Source organism: Grammomys surdaster, unplaced genomic scaffold (assembly GCF_004785775.1).
Source record: "Grammomys surdaster isolate TR1022 unplaced genomic scaffold, NIH_TR_1.0 125977, whole genome shotgun sequence".
Taxonomy (NCBI): domain Eukaryota; kingdom Metazoa; phylum Chordata; class Mammalia; order Rodentia; family Muridae; genus Grammomys; species Grammomys surdaster.
The window spans coordinates 1625684-1646893 of record NW_021620793.1 but is presented as its reverse complement, the minus strand read 5'-3'; the positions used below and the strand labels follow the sequence as shown (position 1 = coordinate 1646893).

Here is a 21210-nt window from a genome sequence, read left to right as displayed (position 1 = left end):
ACTTCCTCTGTCTCAGCTGGTATGCTTCCCATTGTGTACTGCTGGCCCAGCATTACTATCTGTGTGTAAGAAGCGGGGCCAGGGCATGCAGCTGCAGCGGGGAATGCAGCTTTGCTTTGCAAGGTCTTGAGAAAACTGTGGAGCCTATGAGCTTGCAGCTGGTTAGGGTCACTGCTGTGAGCTGGAAGCATCTCAAACCTCACTTCCACAGTCACCGCTATGAGCTGGAAGCATCTCAGACTTGGCTTCCCAGGTGTGGAGACGCTGACTAGTATGTAGACTTAAAGACTGCAAATAGCTTTTGCACACGGCTGCTATCTAATATCGTGGAGACAGGGACTACGTGGCAGGTGAGGAAATGGTTACAAGTTCTAGCTCACAGAAGGGCAAGGTGTGTGTGATGCTGGGGACACGCTCCAGCCCTGTGTCAGCAAGCCTCATCAGGGCTCAGGTCTGGAGCTCTGTCTACTTCATCAAGGACAAGGATTCCCTGCTGCCTCCACAGTCCTTGGCGGCCAGGACTTGGCTCAGGTTGGATTTGGTAATATTGTAGGGTAAAACCTATTTATTTCTTAAATGTTTATTACATATGCCACACTCAGGGAGAACCCGGGTGCTTGAAGGGATTCACGCCAGAGCTGACACTCAGCATGGACAGAGTTAAGCCAATGCCCTCTTCTCTTTGTAGGTCGCCATCATCTTCTTGATTTCGGCAATCGCTTTCCCTGGATTCAGACCCTGGAGGGAAGGGAAGAGTTTCAGTACCAGACGTGATGGGAGGGAACAGAGGCAGCCGAGCCCCTTCCCAGGAGGGTAGTGTGCAGATCCAACCCCTCAAAAGCCAATGAGCTAGGAAAGGGCAGCCCTGCTGCAGGACTGTCCTATGCTAATGTCATGGCGGGCAGCATCTGACAGCTCAAGACACCCAGTGTAGATTTTCCTCTAGGTCAAGGTCAGGATTCACCAGACACCGTTACTGCTTTCAGTAAATCAGAGATGGCAGAGACTACATACTCTCAAAAGAACTGTAAGAAACATCCCTGAGACTGCTTCATATCCTGTGTCTGACTGGCCAACACCACCAGCCCCGGCTGCAGCATGGCCCTGCAGCTGTGACTTGTTTGCAAGATCAATACATATCCTAGTCAGGGCCAGCCTTGCAAATGCTGGGCGGGAAATGACAGGTATGTGGCAAGACTGGACTTAACTCAAGTTGGGGGAGGCCTCTCATTTAGAAGAGTAACTCAGAAACTAAAGTATTACAGAGAAAATACCCAAGACAGGACAGAGTCTTCACATAGCTATACAGAGTGGTCTCCCAGGTACACAAGGTGAAGGCACAGAGGGGTATGGCACAGGGAAGGCGGGGTGGACATAGTACACCTGTGTGCTGCATGACTGGCTTCACAGGGTAGAGCCACATTCTCCTGTGCAGCCCTAGCCTGTCCTGATGCAGGACTTGAAGACTTGCTGAGAGGCTGGGCCCTTCTGGCAAAGGTCTCTAAGACATGCTGGAAGTCTCTTTACCCTGTTAAGTGGCTACCCTATCGCTTCCTATCTTGCTGCCCAGTTCCTGCCTGAAGGGCAGTCAGGGTCATTCCTCAAGTTCTTGCCCAGTGGCCAAGGCTGACATGTCCACGGTTGGCACCAGATCAGAAGGCAGCCAACCCATAGATGGCTTAAGAGTAGTTCTCTCTCAGGAATGGGAGCCGGGCCATGGTGGTGCAGTGCTTAGGCAGCAGAGACAGGCTGAATTCAAGGCCAGCCTGGTCTACAGAGTGAGTTCCAGGACAGCCAGGGCTATGTAGAGACATCCTGTCTCAAACAGAACACAACAACAAAAGAAATGAGGAGAGGGTGAGCACTGGAGAGGCTGAAGCCCTGAGCCCCCGGCAGCTCTGCAGAGCAGACTCCTGCTACACTGGCTGAAGCACATCAGGAGCCAGAGCTGTGGCACAAGCTGAGGGACCCTGACTCCCAGGGACACCTGCTCCCACAGTGTTGGCTTCTGGTTCCTGCAGTCAGGCTGACCACAGGTTCCATCACTTACCTGTGGGTCCTGGAGACACTGTTGTCCCTTCCATCTCTGTGGACCTACAAGTAAGGCCTGCCCTCTTGGGATCTGGTGGAGTCTGTGACTGAGAGCCATACCAAGCCCCAACTGAGACAGGAGGCACTGGTCTCAGGCGGCCCGGCCACCCTGCCGTACCTTGGGGCAGGTCTGTGTGCAGTTCATGATGGTGTGGCAGCGGTAGAGAGAGAAGGGGTCCTGCAGCTTGGCCAGGCGCTCCTCTGTGAAATCGTCTCTGGAGTCGACCATCCAGCGATAGGCCTGGGAGAGCAGGGCGTGTTAGCCGAGTCAGGGGCTGGCCTGGCCAGGCTCGGCAGGGCGGAAGCCTGCCAGTGCTCTGGAGTTCTTGCCTTGCAGGAAGGCCCAGGCCCTTTCTTAACCCCGTGTGTCCACGATCATCACGAGCCTTTGATCCACCCTGTGCTTGGCACCTCGGTGCTTAACTATATGGTCCTGGGCATCAGCCCTTTTCATGTTGTTCCAGGTTCTAATTAGGGAGGGTGGACTGTGCCAAATGATCTTCTTCCTCCTTACAGTACAAGCCTATGTGAGGACCAGCCACTGGATATGCAAAGTATCCACTGCATACGTGGATGCTTTGAGACAGGTCTCACTGCATAGCCCTAGCTGGCCTGGAACTCAGAGATCTGCCTCCCTCTGACTCCTGGATGCAGAAGTTACAGGGACACACTGCCATGCCTGGCTTCTTTGTTATTTTAAGGTTAGGTCTGTAGCAAGGCCTGGCCCTGAACTCATAATCTTCCTGCCTCCACCTCCCAAGTGCAAGGGATTGTAGGCATGAGCTCTGATACCGTCATAGACAGTTTGCCTACTTTCTGTCAGTCATCACACGTCCTGAGACCAGCACACTCACAGTAGTTTACACAGGCCCTGGACTGGCCCCAGGCCCCAGCTGTGTTACTGAGACCTGTGTAGTTCCCAACAACTCAGATCCTGGGGGGCAAGCGGCATGTGTGAGCACACCTGAATGCACACGGCAAGACTGACATTACTGTGTGGTCACACAGCCAGTAACTTCCTTTTTACTGGAAAAGGAGAAACATAAAGTTATCTTGAGTTGCCTCACAGTCTCTGAAAAGCACTGACCACAAATCTGAAAAGCAGAATGGACACTTTCTTTGCACTGAGCTGTACACATGTGACAGGCAATGACAAAATTCTTTCTTTCGAAGCAGCCCCCAGCCCAACTTCCTGCCTTCCGATGAGCAACTGCCCCTCAAGACGCCTCTCCCATGCATACAGCCCACAGTTCAGGGATCCAGCTCGCACTGGGTTCCTCCCTTTGGGGTGGCCCTCCCCACTACAAAGGCATGGCCAGGTGAAGTTTCAGGTTCTCTGAGAGCTCCACGAGCCCAGTGAGGTGGATTCCCCAGTGTACTGCATGGCACCGGGCAGCATCCTCTGCAGGTGACTAACCCTAGCAGGCCACTATCTTCTAGGACTTCTGGCTGTTTGAGGCAGGGGAGAACGCACCTGCATGAGAACTGCAGGCCCCAGGTACTTGTCTCCGTTCCACCAGTAGCTGGGGCAGCTGGTGCTGCAGCAGGCACACAGGATGCATTCATACAATCCATCCTGTGTGGAGAGAAAGGAAGTCAAAGACTAGGTGCCAGCACATGGCAGAGGGCCAGCCCACCTGTGTGCTTTCTTGGTGAAATGCCAAGGGTGGTTTGTGGTAGTGTAATAGATCATAAGATCTTGTAATGAAATGCAAACCTTTTCTGGATCAGAAACCAGGGCCTTAAGTCCAACAACAATGCATGCAGATTGGAGAATCAATAACCACCCCCATGGACCTAAGAGCCATAAATGAGAAGTTCCCAACTGGGGTGCAGTCTGTAGTGAGGGGCACTGGTTCCTTGGCAGTCTGTCCAGTGTCTGTCAAGCTGGGCAGTCCTCAAGTTTCCCGTGGGGCCTCAGAAGCACCCTAAGCTGCCCTTCATGTCTCACACTCTGACCCTTGAACTCTAGGGAGGAAGGAGAGGTCAACTAGGTCGCCTGAGCCCCACGTGCCGCTGGCACCCTGTCCTACACTTGTCACACGGCCTCAAGCCCTCTCTGTGCCTGCTAAGCCACCCAGAGGGGTCTGCTCGAACAGGGGCAGCCGATGGAGACAGGACACCCAACACTGCAGCTGAAGACCCGATGGAGGAAGACAGCTGACTGCCTTGACTGGATTTGTGGTACAAAGTCAGCCACACTGTCATTATGCAACAGTAGCGGGATGGCTTCATAGCACACGTGGCAGGAACCTGATGTAGTCCAGGTGCATCAACAACAAGCTCATGCGAGTCTGAGATTTCACCCTCAGCTATACATGTGTGCGTGTGCGCACCACGCACACACTCACAGAGGAATGGAAAATTAAAAGTAGTTTATACTACATTCAAGTATTTGTTTCATGTAGCATATTAAGAAACCAAACAAATGCTCCACTAATGTCAGTTACTTATGGCCATGTTTCATGTGGTGCTGAGGACAGAGTTCTGAGCCTGTGCAAGCTAGGCAAGGCCCTATCACCGAGTTCCAGCTCTGGCTTCATGCTGGTGTGTGTGTGCATGTGTGTGCATGTGTGTGCATGTGTGTGTATGTGTGTAGTTATGTTTGAGACTCTGTAGCCTGGGTTGGCCTGGAACTTACTATGTAATTCAGGCTGGCCTTGAACTCATGAGAATCCTCCTGGCTCAGACTCCCAAGAGTTAGAATTACAGGCATGAATCACAATGCCCGGTTCCCACATAGATGTTTATATGAGGAAACCTCTACTATTGGGAATTTATGTTCAGAGGCCTTCATTTCCTAATAAAGCTGCCTCAAGGCGATGTTCCCTCGCTGTGCCCAGCCTGGACTGGAATGTGTAAGACTGGGACATAGAAATGGAGAAGGGCAGAGATGTCCTCATGAAAACGCTCACTGGCCTCGTAGCACCACTAACCGACCACTTCCTCGAGGATGGACCAGCACGCTCTCTGTGACTGTAAAGATGAGTGGCTCCATTAGGCACTCACGCACTGACAGTGGTAAAGCATTTAGGGCCAGAGTCTAGGGGGCCAGGAAGGAAGGAGGTAATTAAAGGGGCTCGGTCCACGAGGCGAGTCAGTGTGCTTGCCCACCCGAGAGGAGGAAAGGCGGTGGAAAGCTGGATGCTATCTCATCAAAGTATTATAGCCTCGGACTGGGGCCAGGGCTCAGTTGGCACGGTCTTACTGTACAGACACACGGGCCTGGGATGGATCCCCAGCAGCACAGATACAGGATGTGGCATGTGGAGGGGAGGCAGTCGGGCCAGCCTATGATATAGGCCTGCCTCAAAAGAAAAACTGTCCTGACTCAAGAGCAGCAACTCCAGAAGGCCAGCACCACGCCAGTCAGACACAGCGCACTTAGAACAGACAGCAAGGCTCTACGTCAATCCTGCCCGCCCCCACCACACTGCCGCAGACAAAACCTCCAGCCTCCCGCCCTCTGTCTGCAGTAGTGGTGTTGAGACTGAATGGCCAGCATATACGTGCGTGTGCATGCGTGCGTGTTATTAACCTCCCCTCCCCCGAGAGAGAACAGCTTGGTTGTGGCATCAGCCTCCACAGACCAGGCAGCTTAGACATTTCCTCTTCTGCCACAGGTAATCACCTGCCCTGAAGGCAGCACTCAGCTGTGCCCGCTCCTTGGTCCGCTTTGGGCCTTCACAGGTAATCACTGACCACCTGATGGTGATGGAGGGTCAGCTGCTCTTTTTCCTTCCCTCTTCAGCTCTGGCGATGGATTCAGGGCCCTGAGCACACTGGGTAAGTGTTCTACCACTGAGCCACACTCACAGCCTGGCAACTCACTCCCCCTCGGGTCAGATACCCCCCCAATTTCTTTCAGAGCACACTGTTACCCTACTGCTCCCTGACTCCCAGAAAGCACCCTGCCAACCATGACAATAGGGTTAAGTAGTAACCAGTTTCTCCCGGTCCTCGATGGACTGCAGATATTGTTGCTTGCCCTCCTGGGACTCATCCTTCTTCTTCAGATAAGGCTCAATGGATTTGTATTGTGCATAGAAGTTACTCAGATCCTGAGGGAGAGGAGAGGGAAAGGAGAGGGGTCAGACCCTGCCAGGGCCTTCAGCTGCTGGCTTCCTGTTATCTCACAGGCCCCATGCACTTTCCCACCATGACGGACAGAAACCAAACTCTTCAGAAGCTGTGACAAATAAAAGTTCTAGAAGGGAACACGGTCAGTGTTAGCCACAGAGCTGGGAAATCTCTTCCACACCAGCTGAGGTCATGGTACCTGCAGTCCTTTCTCCTGTGGCCAGGGCGGGTGCCGAGGCAGCAGAGGGAGGGACTGTGAGCAAAGCCATGCCTCCCTGCCTTTCCACTGAGATTCCACACAAATACTTTGCAGCTATGGCCAAATCCTTTCTCTCTCAGGCTGTTCCAACTCTGAAATTCTAAGCCCCTATTCCCAAACAAACCTACCATCTGACCTCCATGATGCTACCTGTCACCTCACACACAGCACGCTGGTGTGGATCTGGGAAGTGGGCTCCTAATACCTCTGTGGATACTGTGCAATTCCCTTGCCGTAAACACAGGGAGTGTATGATTGTTCCATCAGGTCCACCAAAGAAGCCAAGGACACCCAGACCTAGCCTGTTCCACACACCAGGGCTGGCCCCACCCCCGCCGCCCTCGGGAGAGCCTAGCCTGCTCCACACACCACGGCTGGCCCCACCCCCGACCTCGGGAGAGCCGCACACTCACAGGGACTAGATCCTTGATCACATACATATGCGGAAGGGGGTAAATTTTTGAGACTTTGCTGAGGTCCGTGTCGATCCTACGCGTGCATGCCAGAGTGTTGCCTCCGTTGATGTTCATGGCACAAGAGCCACAGATCCCTGAGGGAGACATCAGGTGACCTCAGGCTTCCAATCCTTTCTCCTGGGCCACACTCGTCACATCAGTAGTTGTGCTAACAGAGGATGTGTCTTTTCTCTTTTCTTTCCTGCCTAGACCTCACCTTGAACCAGGCAAGCAGTCTACCCTCTGAGCTATCTCCTCAGACCCCGAAGGTCCCGCTAGCCCCTTCCGTCTTTGTTTAATCCTGGGTTTCCAGGGCTAGTGGGCAGCTGAGCGGACATGGAGACTGCCTCTGTGCCTGACTTCTGGTTTCCAGCCCATCACATGTCCTTGCAGAGCCCCGCACCTCAGCAGGCCTTAGTCAGCAGGCCCAGCCCCACATACGAAGTCCACACAGTCACCTACCTACCTCACGTGAAGACACCCAACAGCTCTGCCTGTCGGACGAGCTCCACAGCCACAAGAGCCAGCTAGGCTTCAGGGCCTTTTAAGTTTTTTGTTTTAATTATTATTATTAAATTATTTTGATTTTTACTTAAAATCCTATTTTAAAATATTTTACCTTTGTTGTATTATAACTAGCAGTTCCCCCCCCCTCTTTTTTTAAGACACAGTCTTGCTATGTAGTCCAGAATTCGCTGTGTAGACTTGGCTGGCCCTAGGCCTCACACCAAGTTGCAGGGCACCCCAGTGCTCCACTCTCTCTGTATTCTCAGACACAGACTAAGTGACGGCGCTAGAGAAGGAAGTTGTTTTCTCATCACCTCAGTGGCAGGAGCACATCACCCCGTGACAAGGCTGCTGGATAGACCCCAGCCAGAAACTCCCACCTCCCTCTAAACAAGAGCTCACACTGCAAATGTCAGCTAGCTAGCCTGTCCTCACTGGTGCTTCCAGGCTTGTGGTGGCTGACAGGAACCACGGGACACAGGAAACTCAAGACAAAGCTCCCCAGGGGAAATCAGAACTTGCATCACAGTTCAAACTTTGGAAGTCAAATCCCACAAACAAGAAGCTGATGTACACAGGGTGTGGGGACTGGAGGGGTCCCGAGAGGGTGTGTATCATGACACGGGCCTGGGTGTGCAAGGACTGCAATGTCTTCTACCCGTAGAAATGGCAAGGTCTTCCTTGGGGTGAGGCACACAAGGTCTCAGTACGAGTGCTTGTGAATGACTGACCAGTGTAGCAGGCACAGTTGCTTCTTCTTAGATATGGACCATCTGAGACCGCTCCCCTACAGAGCCCTCGTCTGCACTAGCTAGCCTCATCCCCGTGCCATAACACCCTGAGGGTCTGGGTTGTGTAGCTGCTGCCCTCCATCACAGCAAGCATGGCCTACCTGCTCCAAGCTTCCTACATGTCTGTGTATCTATCCTTCCTTCATTCCCTTACTGTCTGAGTCAGGGCAATCCCTGATGCTGTACTAGTCTCAGGAGCAGGGCTGCTCGCTCACAGGGCTGTAGCTCGCTGGCGTGCTCCCATCAGTGGGAGCCACACCTCACTGGAGTCTGACCAAGTCCAGGTCCAGTGACAATGACAGCCCCACTCACCTTCTCTGCATGATCTTCGGAAGGTCAAAGTAGAATCAATTTCATTCTTAATCTTGATTAAAGCATCCAACACCATAGGTCCACACCTGATAATGAAAAGAACTCAGTTCTATTATGGCCATCATCACTTCGCTATTGCACAGCTCAGGATACCCGGACACAGGGCCCATTCAACCTCCTCTCAGCACCAGGTTTTTTCCTACAGTTTTATTTTGACTTGCTTAAGGTTTAACTACTGAACAGTTGTATGTGTTTATTCCTTTTGTTTGTGTGTGTGTGTGTGGTTGGTTTTTTTTTCCAGATACGTTTTTTCTATATAATAGCTCTGGCTATCCTAGAACTCTCTCTACATCAGGCTGGCCTCGAGTTCAAGAGATTGGCCTGCCTCTGCCTCTTGAGTGTGGAGACTGAAGGTGTGCACCACCACCTTTATTCTGTGTGTATGTGTGGTACATGCCTATGTATATGCAGGTGCACACATGAAGGGGTGGTTCTGATGCTAAGATCCTGTTTCCCAATTGGTTCTTTTTTTTTGGTTTTTTGAGACAGGGTTTCTCTGTGTAGCCCTGGCTGTCCTGGAACTCACTCTGTAGACCAGGCTGGCCTCAAACTCAGAAATCTGCCTGCCTCTGCCTCCCAAGTGCTGAGATTAAAGGCGTGCACCACCACTGCCCGGCCCCCAATTGGTTCTTAACCAATCAATAAAGATGCCAGGGGCCAACGGCTGGGCAGAAGAAAGAGTCCCCGCAGGAGAAGGCGAAGAGATGAAGAGAGGGAAAGGGACTTTCCCCATGCGTCTGAGAGAGAAAAGGCCACCAGTCATGTGAGATCGGTGGAGTGGACTCGACTGGGCCTGGGGTAGCAACTAAAGCTGAGGGCGGATTTAGGGTGCTGAGCTAACGGTATTGGGAAGGGCACCCTAGCTTCGGGAGATTAGAAGCACCCAGCAATTGAGCCAAGAAGGCAGGTTGAAAATAAGTTAATGGGGGGCTGGAGAGATAGCTCAGCGGTTAAGAGCACTGACTGCCCTTCCAGAGGTCTTGAGTTCAAATCCCAGCAACCACATGGTGGCTCACAACCATCCATAATGAGATTGGATGCCCCATTCTGGTGTGTCTGAAGACAGCGACAGTGTACTCATCAATAAAATAAATAAATAAATCTTTAAAAAAAAAAAAAAAAAAAAGAAAATAAGTTAATGTGTGTGTGTTTCATCTGAGGATTTGAGGAAACCTGGTGGGGCTGGTAGCGTGGTCTGCCAGGAGTTTAAAGCAGGGTCACAAACCTGCAGGCTACACACATACACAGGCATGCATGCGGAAGCCAGAGGACGGCTAGCGTCTGCCTGTACTGCTCCGTCTTAGTCCCTTAAGACAGGGTCTTCCGCTGACCCTGGAGCTGCTGCTTGTCAGCTAGGCTGAGTGTCAGCCCCCCAGGTCTGGATCCTCCTGTGCGTGCTCCCCTACTCTAGCGCGGCTGTGGTGACAGGAGCAAGAAGCATGGCCTGGCTTTCTTCATGAATGCTGGGCTCCAGACTTAGGCCCTCTCGCTTGCAAAGCACACTTTCCCACTCAGCCACTTCCTCAGCCTGCCTGTCTGTTTGCTCTGTGGGTTGTTTGTTGAGATGATGTCTTACTATGCCGTCCAGGCTGGCCTTGAACTTAGGATCCTCCTGATTTGGGAGTTAAAACAAATAATACATAACTGTAACATGAAATATGGTAAAGACAATAAAAGAGAATAAATCAGACTAGAGGCTGGCTGAGCAGTTAAGAGCACATGCTGTTTTTGCAGAGGACCTGACTTCAGTTCCCAGCCCCCAAGCTGGACAGCTCAGAACTGCCTGTGACTCAGCTACAGCGGGCTAAAGTCTCTCTGGCCCAGCAGCACTTACACACAAGCAGGCATGCACACACACACACACACACACGCACACACACACACAAAACTAAAATTATGTCTTAAAACAAACCACCCATATAGTAATAAATAGTACAAAGTGCCGAAGTCCAGCTACGGCGAGTGTCCTGGCGCTGGCAGGCATCTTACATGAGTCACGGTGAGTTGTAGTTTTTAAGGATTTAGCTCACTTTATCAAAATTGTTGAAGCTGAATGTCTCAGCACAGTCATTAACAATCTACTCTACAAGGTCTGGACCTGGTACCTCTGCTGCGTAGAGGGATTTTTTATCTTGCTGTTTTACTGTAGCGCTAGAACTAAGAGCCAAGGGCTCATGGGTGCTAAGCCAGGTCCCAGCACTGAGCCTCAGGCCAGCTCCCTCTCCTATCGTCTCCTCTTTCTTTCTGGTTTTTATTATTATTTATTTTATGTATGTGAGTACACTGTCACTGTCTTCAGACACACCACAAGAGGGCATCAGATCCCATTACAGATGCTTGTGAGCCATCTCTCCAGCCTTTATTTTATTTCTTTTTTTTTCTCTTTCTTTCCTCTTCCTTCCCTCCCTCCCTCCCCCCACCCCCTCTCTCTCTCTCTTTCTCTCTTTCAAGACAGGGTCTGATGACAGCTTAGGCTGGCTTTGACTTGCAGTTACTGAGGCTGACTTCTTATATTCTAGGGCTGAAGCTAACCCTGCTGCACTACGTATCCTTATTTCTGGCCTTTTCTGTTAATTTTACTATTTATATTTTCTTTGCATTTACTTTGCTTTTTTTTTTTTTTAAAAAAAAATACTGGGGCTTGAGCCCAGGGCCTTACACAAGGCTGGCCAACGGGTACTAGAGTACTATTGAGCTGTATCCTCAGCCTCATTAATTTTATTAAACGGTCTCATGCACTGCTAGGCTGGCCTCGTACTTGTACGATAGCTGGGATGACAGGTGTACCCAGGGTGCCTGGCCCCGCCTTCATGCTGTTTCTGTGATGCTTGGGCCTCCTGCATGCTAAGCACCGCTCACCACCGAGCTGTATCTCCAACCTCCTTCCCTACCTTCTTTGTTCCAGGGTAATCTCAATCTGGAGAGTCTCAAGAGAAGACATTAGAAAAAAAGCCCTCAACCACACGCACCTGATCTGAGTTTCCTTGGCAGCCAGCCGCATGTGCCCACTCTCACGTCTGCAAGGTTGTGGGCTTCTGCACTGATCTGTGAGTTACCCGACTGTGGCTCCTTTCACACTCATTCATTCATTCACTCTTGTTGATTCTTCTAGACAAGGTTTCTCTGTGTGCCTCTGACTGTTCTGGAACCTGATTTGTACATCAGGCTGGTCTCAAACTCTCTGAGATCCACCTGCCTCTGCCCCAGAGTGTGCCACCACTGCCTGGCTCAAATTTTCTACCGTGGTCAGAGTAAGACCTTAAGAGTGTGCTCTCTGAAGCCAGGCGGTGGTGGCGCATGCCTTTAATCCCAGCACTTGGGAGGCAGAGACAGGCAGATTTCTGAGTTCGAGGCCAGCCTGGTGTACAGAGTGAGTTCCAGGACAGCCAGGGCTACACAGAGAAACCCTGTCTCGAAAAACCAAAAAAAAAAAAAAGAAAAGGAGTTGCATTTTGTCACTGTCTGGTGTGGAATATTCTCCAACGACTGTTTTACTTACCTGCAAACCTGCTTCCTTCCTTTTCTTTTCTGTTTGTGTGTGTGCATGTGTGTGTGTCTGTGTGTGAGGTGCCTGCAGAGGCCAGAGGAGGGTATCAGATCCCCTGGAGGGGAAGTTGCAGGCTGTCGTGAGCTGCCTGGCACAAGTGTAGGGAACTGAATTACAATCCCCTGCAAGATTAAGTGCTCTTAACTGCTGATCCATCCCTGCAGCCCCCTTGAAAAGAACGTGTGTGTGCATGCTCAAGTGCATGCGTGCATGCGTGCGTGCGTGCGTGCATGCATGCATGGAACCAAGGTCAGCCTCAGGTATTGATGCTCAAGCACTGTCCACCATGCTCTACTGAGACAAGGCGTCTCATAGGAACTAAGGCTACCAGAGCCAGGCTGGCTGGCCAGCCAGGATCTGCCTGTCTCAAGAGGTGCAGCTAACCACGCCCCACAGTTCACATGTGTTCTGGGAAACAAACTTAGATTTTCTGTGGGCCCACAAGTACTTTACCAGCTGAGCCAGCTCCTCAGCCTCAGCTGCTTTTGGCTGCTCATCTGTGTGAGACAGGCTCACACAGCCCTGGCTGGCCTTGAATTTTCAGTGAGGATGAACTTGGGGTTCCTGTCCTTATGCTTCTAAGGCCCAAGTCCTGGGATCCTGGGCTCGGGTTACCATGCCTAGCCAGTCTGCCTCCAGCACCATGTCTCTGTGTAACCGGCAGTCCTGGATCCCAGCAAGCTTTCCCGAGGAGTGTTCACATTTTACTGGTTTTAGATGGTGATCAACCTGGCAGATTCAAGCACTAGAAGAGGATCAGGGTCTGGAATCTTCCTTCAGTCTTTCCAGGCTCCACACTCGCCATGTTCTCTGCTTCCCAAAGTTTTATTTAGTCTTTCTGCTCCGTGAGGTTGGGGCCTGACCTCATGGGGGAGAACCGCAGAACCCTGCAGCCACTCACTGAGTCTCTGTTCTCAAGGCCAAATGTCTGCTCAAGGCCAGTCTCTCTCCAGTGCCTTCAGTCCTCCTAAGCTCCCGGGGCTCAGTCTGAGGGAAGCCTACTCTATCTTTACTAAAAGGGAACTCAGGAAGGCATAATGTTTATCTACATTGAATAAAGTTTACCCCTGTGTTATCCAAATGCCGATTTCTCTGCCCTCACATCTTGTTCAATCCAGACAAGGCCCTGTAATGCTTATACCAAGAGTCTCAAGTTTGTGTAAACAATTCTTACCATTTATTCTCTGCCTTGTCAATAAATGCTGATCACCCAAATGGCTGGGCAGAATAAAGAATAGGGTGGAACAAGAGAGGGGGAGGGAAGGAGGGAGGGAGGGAGGGGGAGGTTCAGATCATCGAGGAGAATGGAGGATTTAAAGCCATAGTAAGGGGTCTGGAGAGATCCTGAAAACATACTTGGAGCCCGAGGAGCCAGATAACAATAATAGGCCAAGTGTCACGGACGGGGCTGGGAGGGAGCTGGGTTAGCTAGCATAGGAGGTTAAGGTGGAGCATTTAACTGCTCAGCTATTGAGGTGTAGCTTGAAATAAATCTTTCTTTCTCTGTGTGGTTACTGGGAACTAGCATAAGGTAAAGAAATATGACTGTCAGATTAATTCACTGTTTACACTTATATTAAAGCTAATTCTTTAACAGTCTAATATATATTTTAAATTGTATAACTTTAGCCACATATTACTGAGGTGGGTTTCTGTTATTTTGTTTTTTTGAGACAGTTTCGCTGTGCAACCCTGGCTGTTCTGGAGCTCATGCAGACCAGGATGGCCTCAAACTCAGCAGAGATCTGGCTGCCTGTCCCCCACGGGCTGGGTTTAAAGGTGCCACAACCATCCATCTTACTGAATTCTGAGTTGCAAAAACTTTTGTCTTCTAAGTATCTGGCAATATTTTAAATTTTTTCCTTAATAAAACAACTAGCTAGTACCTATACAGAGTACATGAAGCTCCAGGCTCAACCTCAGCACCTCATACACCAGGTATGGTAGGCAGCTCACAGGAGCCATGCCTGTAACCCCAGAATTGGGTAGGCATAGGGAGGAAGATTAGAAATGCAAGGTCTTCCTCGGCTCAAGATAAGCCTAGACTACAAAAGACTGCCTCCAGAGGGAGAGAGAAACTGAGAGACATCTAACTGACCTTAAAGACAGAAGACATCTGATTCTCTAAAACATTAAGGGAAACCAATTTTACGTCTAAGACCTGAAAGGCATGACCTGACAGGCTCTGTCCCTGGCACCACAAATAACAGCAGAAAGCAGACCTGACTGAGAGCTAGCAAACCCTTCCACCCTCTCCTTCACAAGCGCTTGGCTGGCCCAGACACTTACTTATTCAGATCCACCTCATATGTCTGCATTCGAGGTTTATCTCCAGTCTTGTCTGGGTCCCATCGGTAAATGGCAAATTTTTTGACTCTGGGAGTTGCTGCAGCAGCTGTCTGTGCCCCTCGGCAGGCCTGGAACTTGAAAAAGCCAAAAAAAAAAAAAAAGAAAGAGAAAAACATTAAAAACTGCAAGACACTTCCCCACATGGCTGGTGTGATAACTGCATTACTGGGTACAGACACGCTGGGCACAGACGACACGCTGGGACCCAGCTTCCTGGGAAGGCACAGTCACCAACACCCAACAGAAGTTAATCCTTCATATGCCAGCTGTGGGTCCAGGGGCTAGTGACACGGCACTTAGCTTCATTTCTGACACACACAGAGCCTTCACTCCCACAGAACTTATCTGTGGTGACCTACAGTGAGGTGGAACCCACATGACAAAGTACACGAAGGGATACTGAGGAGGTGAAGCCAGCATCCCGAGAGAGGGCAGGAGTCACGGGCTTCACTGACTGGGGTTTAAGTGGAGCCGGATGAATAGAGTGTTAGTAGGCAGGGGGAACAGCAGGTGTGAGGGTGTGTGGGGTGTGTGTGTGTGTGCGGGAACACGTGTATCTAGGAGACATGGCACGCTAGGATGCAAGAGGCTGGCGTGAGACCGTGATCACACCAAGGTGGGTTCCTTTCGTCCTGAGAACCAAGGAACGCAGTGGAACTTCAGTGAGACAGAGTCTCACATGCAGCCCAGGCTGAATTTAAACTTTTCAGTCTTCCTGCCTCAGCCTTCTAAATCCTGAGATTATAGGTGTGTGCCGCGTGACCGGCCTATACAACTTTTAACCACGGTGGTGACGAAATTGTGTTGTGTATGTACGTGAGATAATGACACTTAAAAGGGAGACTTATTACATGAGATCTGAAGAAAACAGAAAGCTACTTTGGCTTTTAAAACAAGATGCTGTGGCCAGTGAGATGGCTCAGAGGGTCAAGTGCTTGCTTTGGCAGCCTAAAAACTTGAGTTCCATCCCCAGAAGACAGGTAAGACAGACAGACAGGACTGAGTATCCACACAGTGGCAATGGGCCACTTCCCTCATCATACAAACAGAGTAATAGAAAATATTTAAAAAAAAAAATGACAGCTAGGGTAATGGTATATCCCTCTAATCCCAGTACTCAGGAGGCAGAAGCAGGTGATTCTCAGAGTTTGAGGCCAGCCTGGTCTACAGAGCAAGTTCCAGGATGGCCAGGGCTACACAGAGAGACCTTGTCTCAAAAAAACAAACCAAACCAAAAACCCAACCTGGTAACATTTTCAAACTGGCACAGGTCTGGGGATGGTAGCACAGGACTATGACCCCAACACTTGGGAGGTGAAGGCTGGATTATGCAGTCGAGGCCAGAGGAGGCTGAGACCATGCTTTTAAAAAGAAAGCACCTCTTCCAAACTCAGCGAAAACTCACACCGAAAAAATCTGCTGCAGAAAACAAGATGAAGAATGAGCACCAATTAGGGAACAAACAAGTTCTGCTCTGTTCAGCTGCATCTCAGCAAAACCAAGTCTCTGCCATGTGAGTCAGACAGTGGGGACAATGACCCTGAACCCCGATCCTCCAGCCTTCGCTCCCCCATGCTGGGTCAGCAGGGATGGTCCACAGTGCCTCGTGTATGCGGGTGCTGGGGATGACACACATGCATCCTGCGCCCTCTTCTGGACTCTCCAGGTAATTACAGAGCACATGCATCTGTAATAGTACTGAGATTCTGTCCAGATGGAAACATGGGGCAGAGCTACCGTGTAGCATCCTGCACACTGACATCAGATGCAGACCTACTGCTCACAGGAGCCTCAGTGCTGCCCGTTCCCTCACGGCCACTCCTCCATCCTCACTCCACAGCACCCAGCTACCACCATCTGCCCGCGCTGCTCTATGCTACCAGCCAGCACTATATAAACGGAACTGCCTAATGAACACAGGGCCAGCCTTTTCTGCTTTATACCAATGCTGGCCCAAGCTCACGTAGCCGAGAATCCTAGAGTTCTGGTCCTCCTGCATTTACCTCCCAAGTCATAGCAATTACAGGTTGGCATCACCATGCCTGGCTTTGGCTGTTTGTTGTTTTATCTTACTATGCAGCTCAGGCTGGTCTTGAACACGACGTGGCAAGCCTTCTATACTACACACCCAGTTATGGTTCTACAGTATAGAAGGCCAAGTCAGCAGTACCCTCTGAGGGCAGTAAGAGCTCCCCACCCTCAGCTGACTCCTAGGCCGGCTGAAATGACAGGTTCCCTGCAAGGGAGCTCCGCCATCTTTCTCCTATTTAAGCATTTGTCCTACAAAGACACTTGATCAGGCACACTTTTCAAAAGGGACCAGGGTCAGACCGAAATAGACTGAGGATATTTATTTGAGACGAAGCTTCACATAGCCCAGGCTGGCCTCTAAAGTACTATGTAGCCAAGAATTACCTTAACCTGCCAATCCTGCGTCCACCTTCCAAATGTGCCACCATTCATGGCTAGGAATCAGCTAGTCTTGTTGTTTTCAGACAGGGTCTCATATATATCCCTGGCTATCCTGGAACTTGCTAGAAGACCAGGCTGGCATCAAACTTACAGAGGTCTGACTACCTAGCCTGCTGAGTGCTGGAATTAAAGGTGTGTACTACCATACCAGCAAGTTTTATTTTTATTCATGTGTATGCAGTATGTGTGTCTGAGTATATGCCATGTGTGCAGGTGCCTAAGGGAGTCAGAAGATGGCACTGGGCCTGCCAAAGCTGGGATTACAGCTGGCTGTGAGTGACAGGACATGGGTGCTGGGAACTGAACCCGGACTGTGTTCCTGAGAGCTGAGCCATCTCTCCAGTCCTGGATCTGTGGTTTTCAGAAAGATGGCATACGTCACAGCCTGCTTGTGTACTGAGCGTAATGAAGTGGATGGAGAACAACTCAACTATGTATCAAGGAGGGAGAATTAGCAGAGGGCCCAGGAAACAAGTGAGAAAGGACAGGATGGACATGCGGGACACGCTGGCCTGAGGAGCCCTGTTAGCCCGCCCTGAACCCCCAGTATTAGGAAGACTATGAGTGACTCCCTTGACAAGTCTGTGTCCACTCATGGATTTTTTTCCTCCCCCCTAATGTCTGTGCCTAAATCTATACTATAACCTTTTTTTTTTTTTTTTTTTTTTTTTTGGTTTTTCGTGACAGGGTTTCTCTGTATAGCCCTGGCTGTCCTGGAACTCACTCGGTAGACCAGGCTGGCCTCGAACTCAGAAATCCGCCTGCCTCTGCCTCCCAAGTGCTGGGATTAAAGGCGTGCGCCACCACCGCCCGGCTACTATAACTTTTTTTAAAAAAAACCAAACCATATTTATTCGGATTGTGTGCATGTCAGAGGTGAGGATGTGCTCATGTGAAGGTCAGAGGACACTCCGAAGTAGATTCCCTCATCTGCCTTCATGTGGGTTCTGGGGATGGGGCTCTGGTCATCAGGCCTGACCAACACGGATCGAGCCATCTCCTTGGCTCTCGGAGCTTTTCCTAATAAACTTTTGCTTCTAAGAAACTGCGTGGACAGGGAGATGGGCCCTTCTCTCTCTCCCCCTCCCTGTCCAGCAACTTACAGGTCAAGTCCCCCAAGGGAGTGGAGACTGTGAATACATCTCCACCTCAATCTATGACTCTAGTGAACGCGCCACGCAGGAAGAACGTCTCTAGACAATGCTGGAGGAAGTGAACTTCAGAGACCATGACTGCAGCGAGGCAAGAAATGACCAGACAGAAATGGATGGAGAATTCCAGCCACATTTGAGACTGCTGTTGGTCCTCTAGCTTCCTGGGAGAGAGGGGTGCTGAAGCTAGACAGATGACCCAGATACCAGGAGGGAAGGTGGGTGAAGGCAGCAAGGCAAAGGCAGCATGAAGCCAGACCCACACAGACTCACGGGGCAGGCGTGTATCTGAAGTGTGTTAGTGGGTTTGTTTCTGATCCAGCCCTGTTACCTTCCAGTTGTGTGTTCTTTAGAGAATCTCTTAAGCAGTCTGATCCCACTTCCCCCTCTGCAAAGGGGCAGGTTGTCCTGGTACCTAAGTCACAAGGAGTGGGCCAAACTGCTGGCACAGCTCGGGAAATGATCTGTGCTCTTCAACACGCTCAGTATTTGTATTGTTCTGGTTGCAGACGGGCATTCCAGGCATCTGCCCTCCTGGATATCACAGTCCAGATGAAGCAATAAGGAACTGCTACTGACAACCTATCATAGTGAAAACACCCAGACGCAGAACTGCAGTCCAGAGACACAAATCACAGGAGACTCAGAACCAGAACCCTCAGCCCACAGCAAGCTCAGGATGGCACTTTTTGAGCACAAATATACCTTCTCACAGGGAGGAGGCCTCGTCACTCTTACCGCCCCAGAAAGGTGGGCAAAGTCCTCTCCTGACGTCCTAACACCGACCTTTGAAATCAGAAACCAGCCTTTTCTACAGTTCATTCTAGAAAGCCCAGCCTGAGCCTGAGAACTCACTCCTTACAATGGGGCTCTTACAACTTAACTGCTGCCTCAGCAATGTGGGAAGAGGCTGACAAGCAAGGTCACAGGGAACCATGAACTGGACAACCTATCAGGAGGCTCCTCCCTCAAGAAAACTGACACACCCCCTTCCTGCAGTCATGGATTGCCTGCCTGTCCTCTTCAATTAGGGGTGGGGCCTTGTGAAATTTCTCCCATTCCTGTTGGCATGAACTGGTTATCTGTCCCATCCCACGTTCTCAGCCCTAAACACCTTATGCATAAGAAACACCAAATGCACTTAAGAGATTGGGTATGTATATATTTAGCAATGATTAATTAAAGAAGTCATGAGTTTGAAAGGAAGGGGTAGCATGGGAGGAGAGGGGGGGTGGAAATTATTTAAATACAGTACTCATGCATGAAATTCTCAACAACAAAAACAGAATCATTAACTGAATACTTGGGACATCAGCCTGAGGCTCTGGCAGGCACTGTTTTTGTTGAGACAGGGTCCCAAGTAGCCCAGGTTGGCCTTGGACTCCATATGGGCTAAGGGTGTCCTTAAACTCCTGATGTTGCTGCCTCAGCCGCCTGAGTGCTGGTATGATAGGTGTGCATGCAAAGAAATGCACAGGTCGGGTGGCGGCGGCTCACACTTTTAATCCTAGCACTTGGGAGTTTAAAGCAGGAAGATCTTTGAGTTCCAGGCCAGCCAAGGTTGCATAAAGACACTGTCCAAAAAGCCAAAACCTAACCAAAACAACAATAAGACTGTCATGGGCTGGAGATTTGTCTTAGCAGTTTGGAAGGAGCAGAGTTCAGTTCCCTGCACTCACATGGCGGCTGATAACCACCTGTAACTCCAGTTCCAGGAAACACAGCTCCGTCTTCTCCACTGGCACATGGTGTCTATACATAAAAGCACACACTCAATCTCACACACACACAAAATCTAAAAACAGAACCCACAACAAAACCTGCCCTAATCTACAGTTTTAAAAAAGTGGGCGCTGATGAAGAGGCGCAGTTTTTAAGTCTCCAAGAAGGTCTCTGGGCGTTCCTGTTGTCCACCTGTAAAGGACTGTCCAGGAGTCCAGAGGGGGGACTGAATGGTATTTGTAAATCTTTAAGTAAGGAGAGGCAGTTTCTCTCGCTCGACTTTCTAAATGCTTCTGCTGTCTACAGATCCCGAGGAGATAGGGCGTGTGGGGAGACCTATGACAGAGCCACTACAGTAGTATTAATAAAAGCAGCTCCAGGCTCTGCCTGTCATCCCATGCCAACGGTATGAGATCAGTGTCGCTACACACCCTTGAATAAGCATGCTTCAGGGAACCGTGTCTTGCTTGCAGACTTCCACAGTTCGCATCTTTCAGGGGTTGGGTCGTTTTCTCCCATGTCTCCCTTCCCCTGCGGGTCAAGTGCATTGCCCTCCAGAGTTCACCGGTCTCCGATCCCGACCAGGGTAACCTGGAGGTGAGACCTGGCCTCCCGGGTCCCAATCCAGACATCCCACAGGCCTTCCTCTCACAGAGGCTGGTCGAGTGCAAATATCAGGATTTGATTCTGGGTTCCAACAACAGGTCGCTCATCCTATGACCTTGACCAGTTCGCTTGTCCTCCCTGACCTCTGTCTTTCCGTTACCTTTTCCAACCTCCTCCCGGCTGCGACTCTCCAGCTATGGAGTAGCGCGGGACGGCTATCTGAAAGGATGCTCAAGAGCAGGATGCAGGTAAGTCCTCCCCTAAGGCCCGAACCCGGGCTCCTTCCGCCTCTCCGAGGCCTCTCTACCCAGGCAGCCTCGGTGACGGACACGGCTCCCCACTGAACCACGGCTCCGGGGCTCACCTGCAGGCCGACTCTGCCGAGAGCCGAAGCCGGGAAGCCGCGCTTCAAGGAGACCCCGACCGCCGCCGCCATTTTGGCTCCTGACGTCAGCCCCACCCCTTACCCTCCGGCATCCCGTCGAACACCGCGGTGGGAAGCCAGCCTCTCACCCTGAGGTCCGCTAGCCTCCTAAGAGCCAACGAGTGAAAGGCAGCTTCCGGTTTCGCGAGCGAACGGACAGGAAGTGCGCATGTGCAGTAGTGGCCAGTAGGGCGCATGCCCGTTGGGGGGGGGGTTTCCACGGTTCCTAAGGTGACCTCTGGAGTCTGAGGGGCGGGAGAGATGGAGGGTAGCGTGGAGGGGCGGGGCAAAGGCCAGGGGGGCGGAGCTTTCCTGTTTTGCTTGGTGGCTGTGATTTTAACCCCTCTCTGCTTGCAGTGGTGTCTGCCAATCACCTGTGGCCCT

At 50.9% G+C, this 21210-nt stretch overlaps 1 protein-coding gene across 1 annotated transcript; it reads right to left on the bottom strand.

Annotated features, from left to right (window-relative positions):
* Positions 1-537: 537 nt before the first annotated feature.
* On the bottom strand, positions 538-20970 carry Sdhb (succinate dehydrogenase complex iron sulfur subunit B). The gene is made up of 8 exons (XM_028754008.1): positions 20767-20970; positions 14392-14525; positions 8496-8581; positions 6844-6980; positions 6036-6152; positions 3566-3667; positions 2210-2332; positions 538-738 (listed from the first exon to the last, which is right to left on the bottom strand). The coding sequence occupies exons 1-8, from the start codon at positions 20836-20838 to the stop codon at positions 661-663; spliced, it is 849 nt and encodes a 282-aa protein (XP_028609841.1). The 5' UTR covers positions 20839-20970; the 3' UTR covers positions 538-660.
* Between the last annotated feature and the right edge of the window lie 240 nt (positions 20971-21210).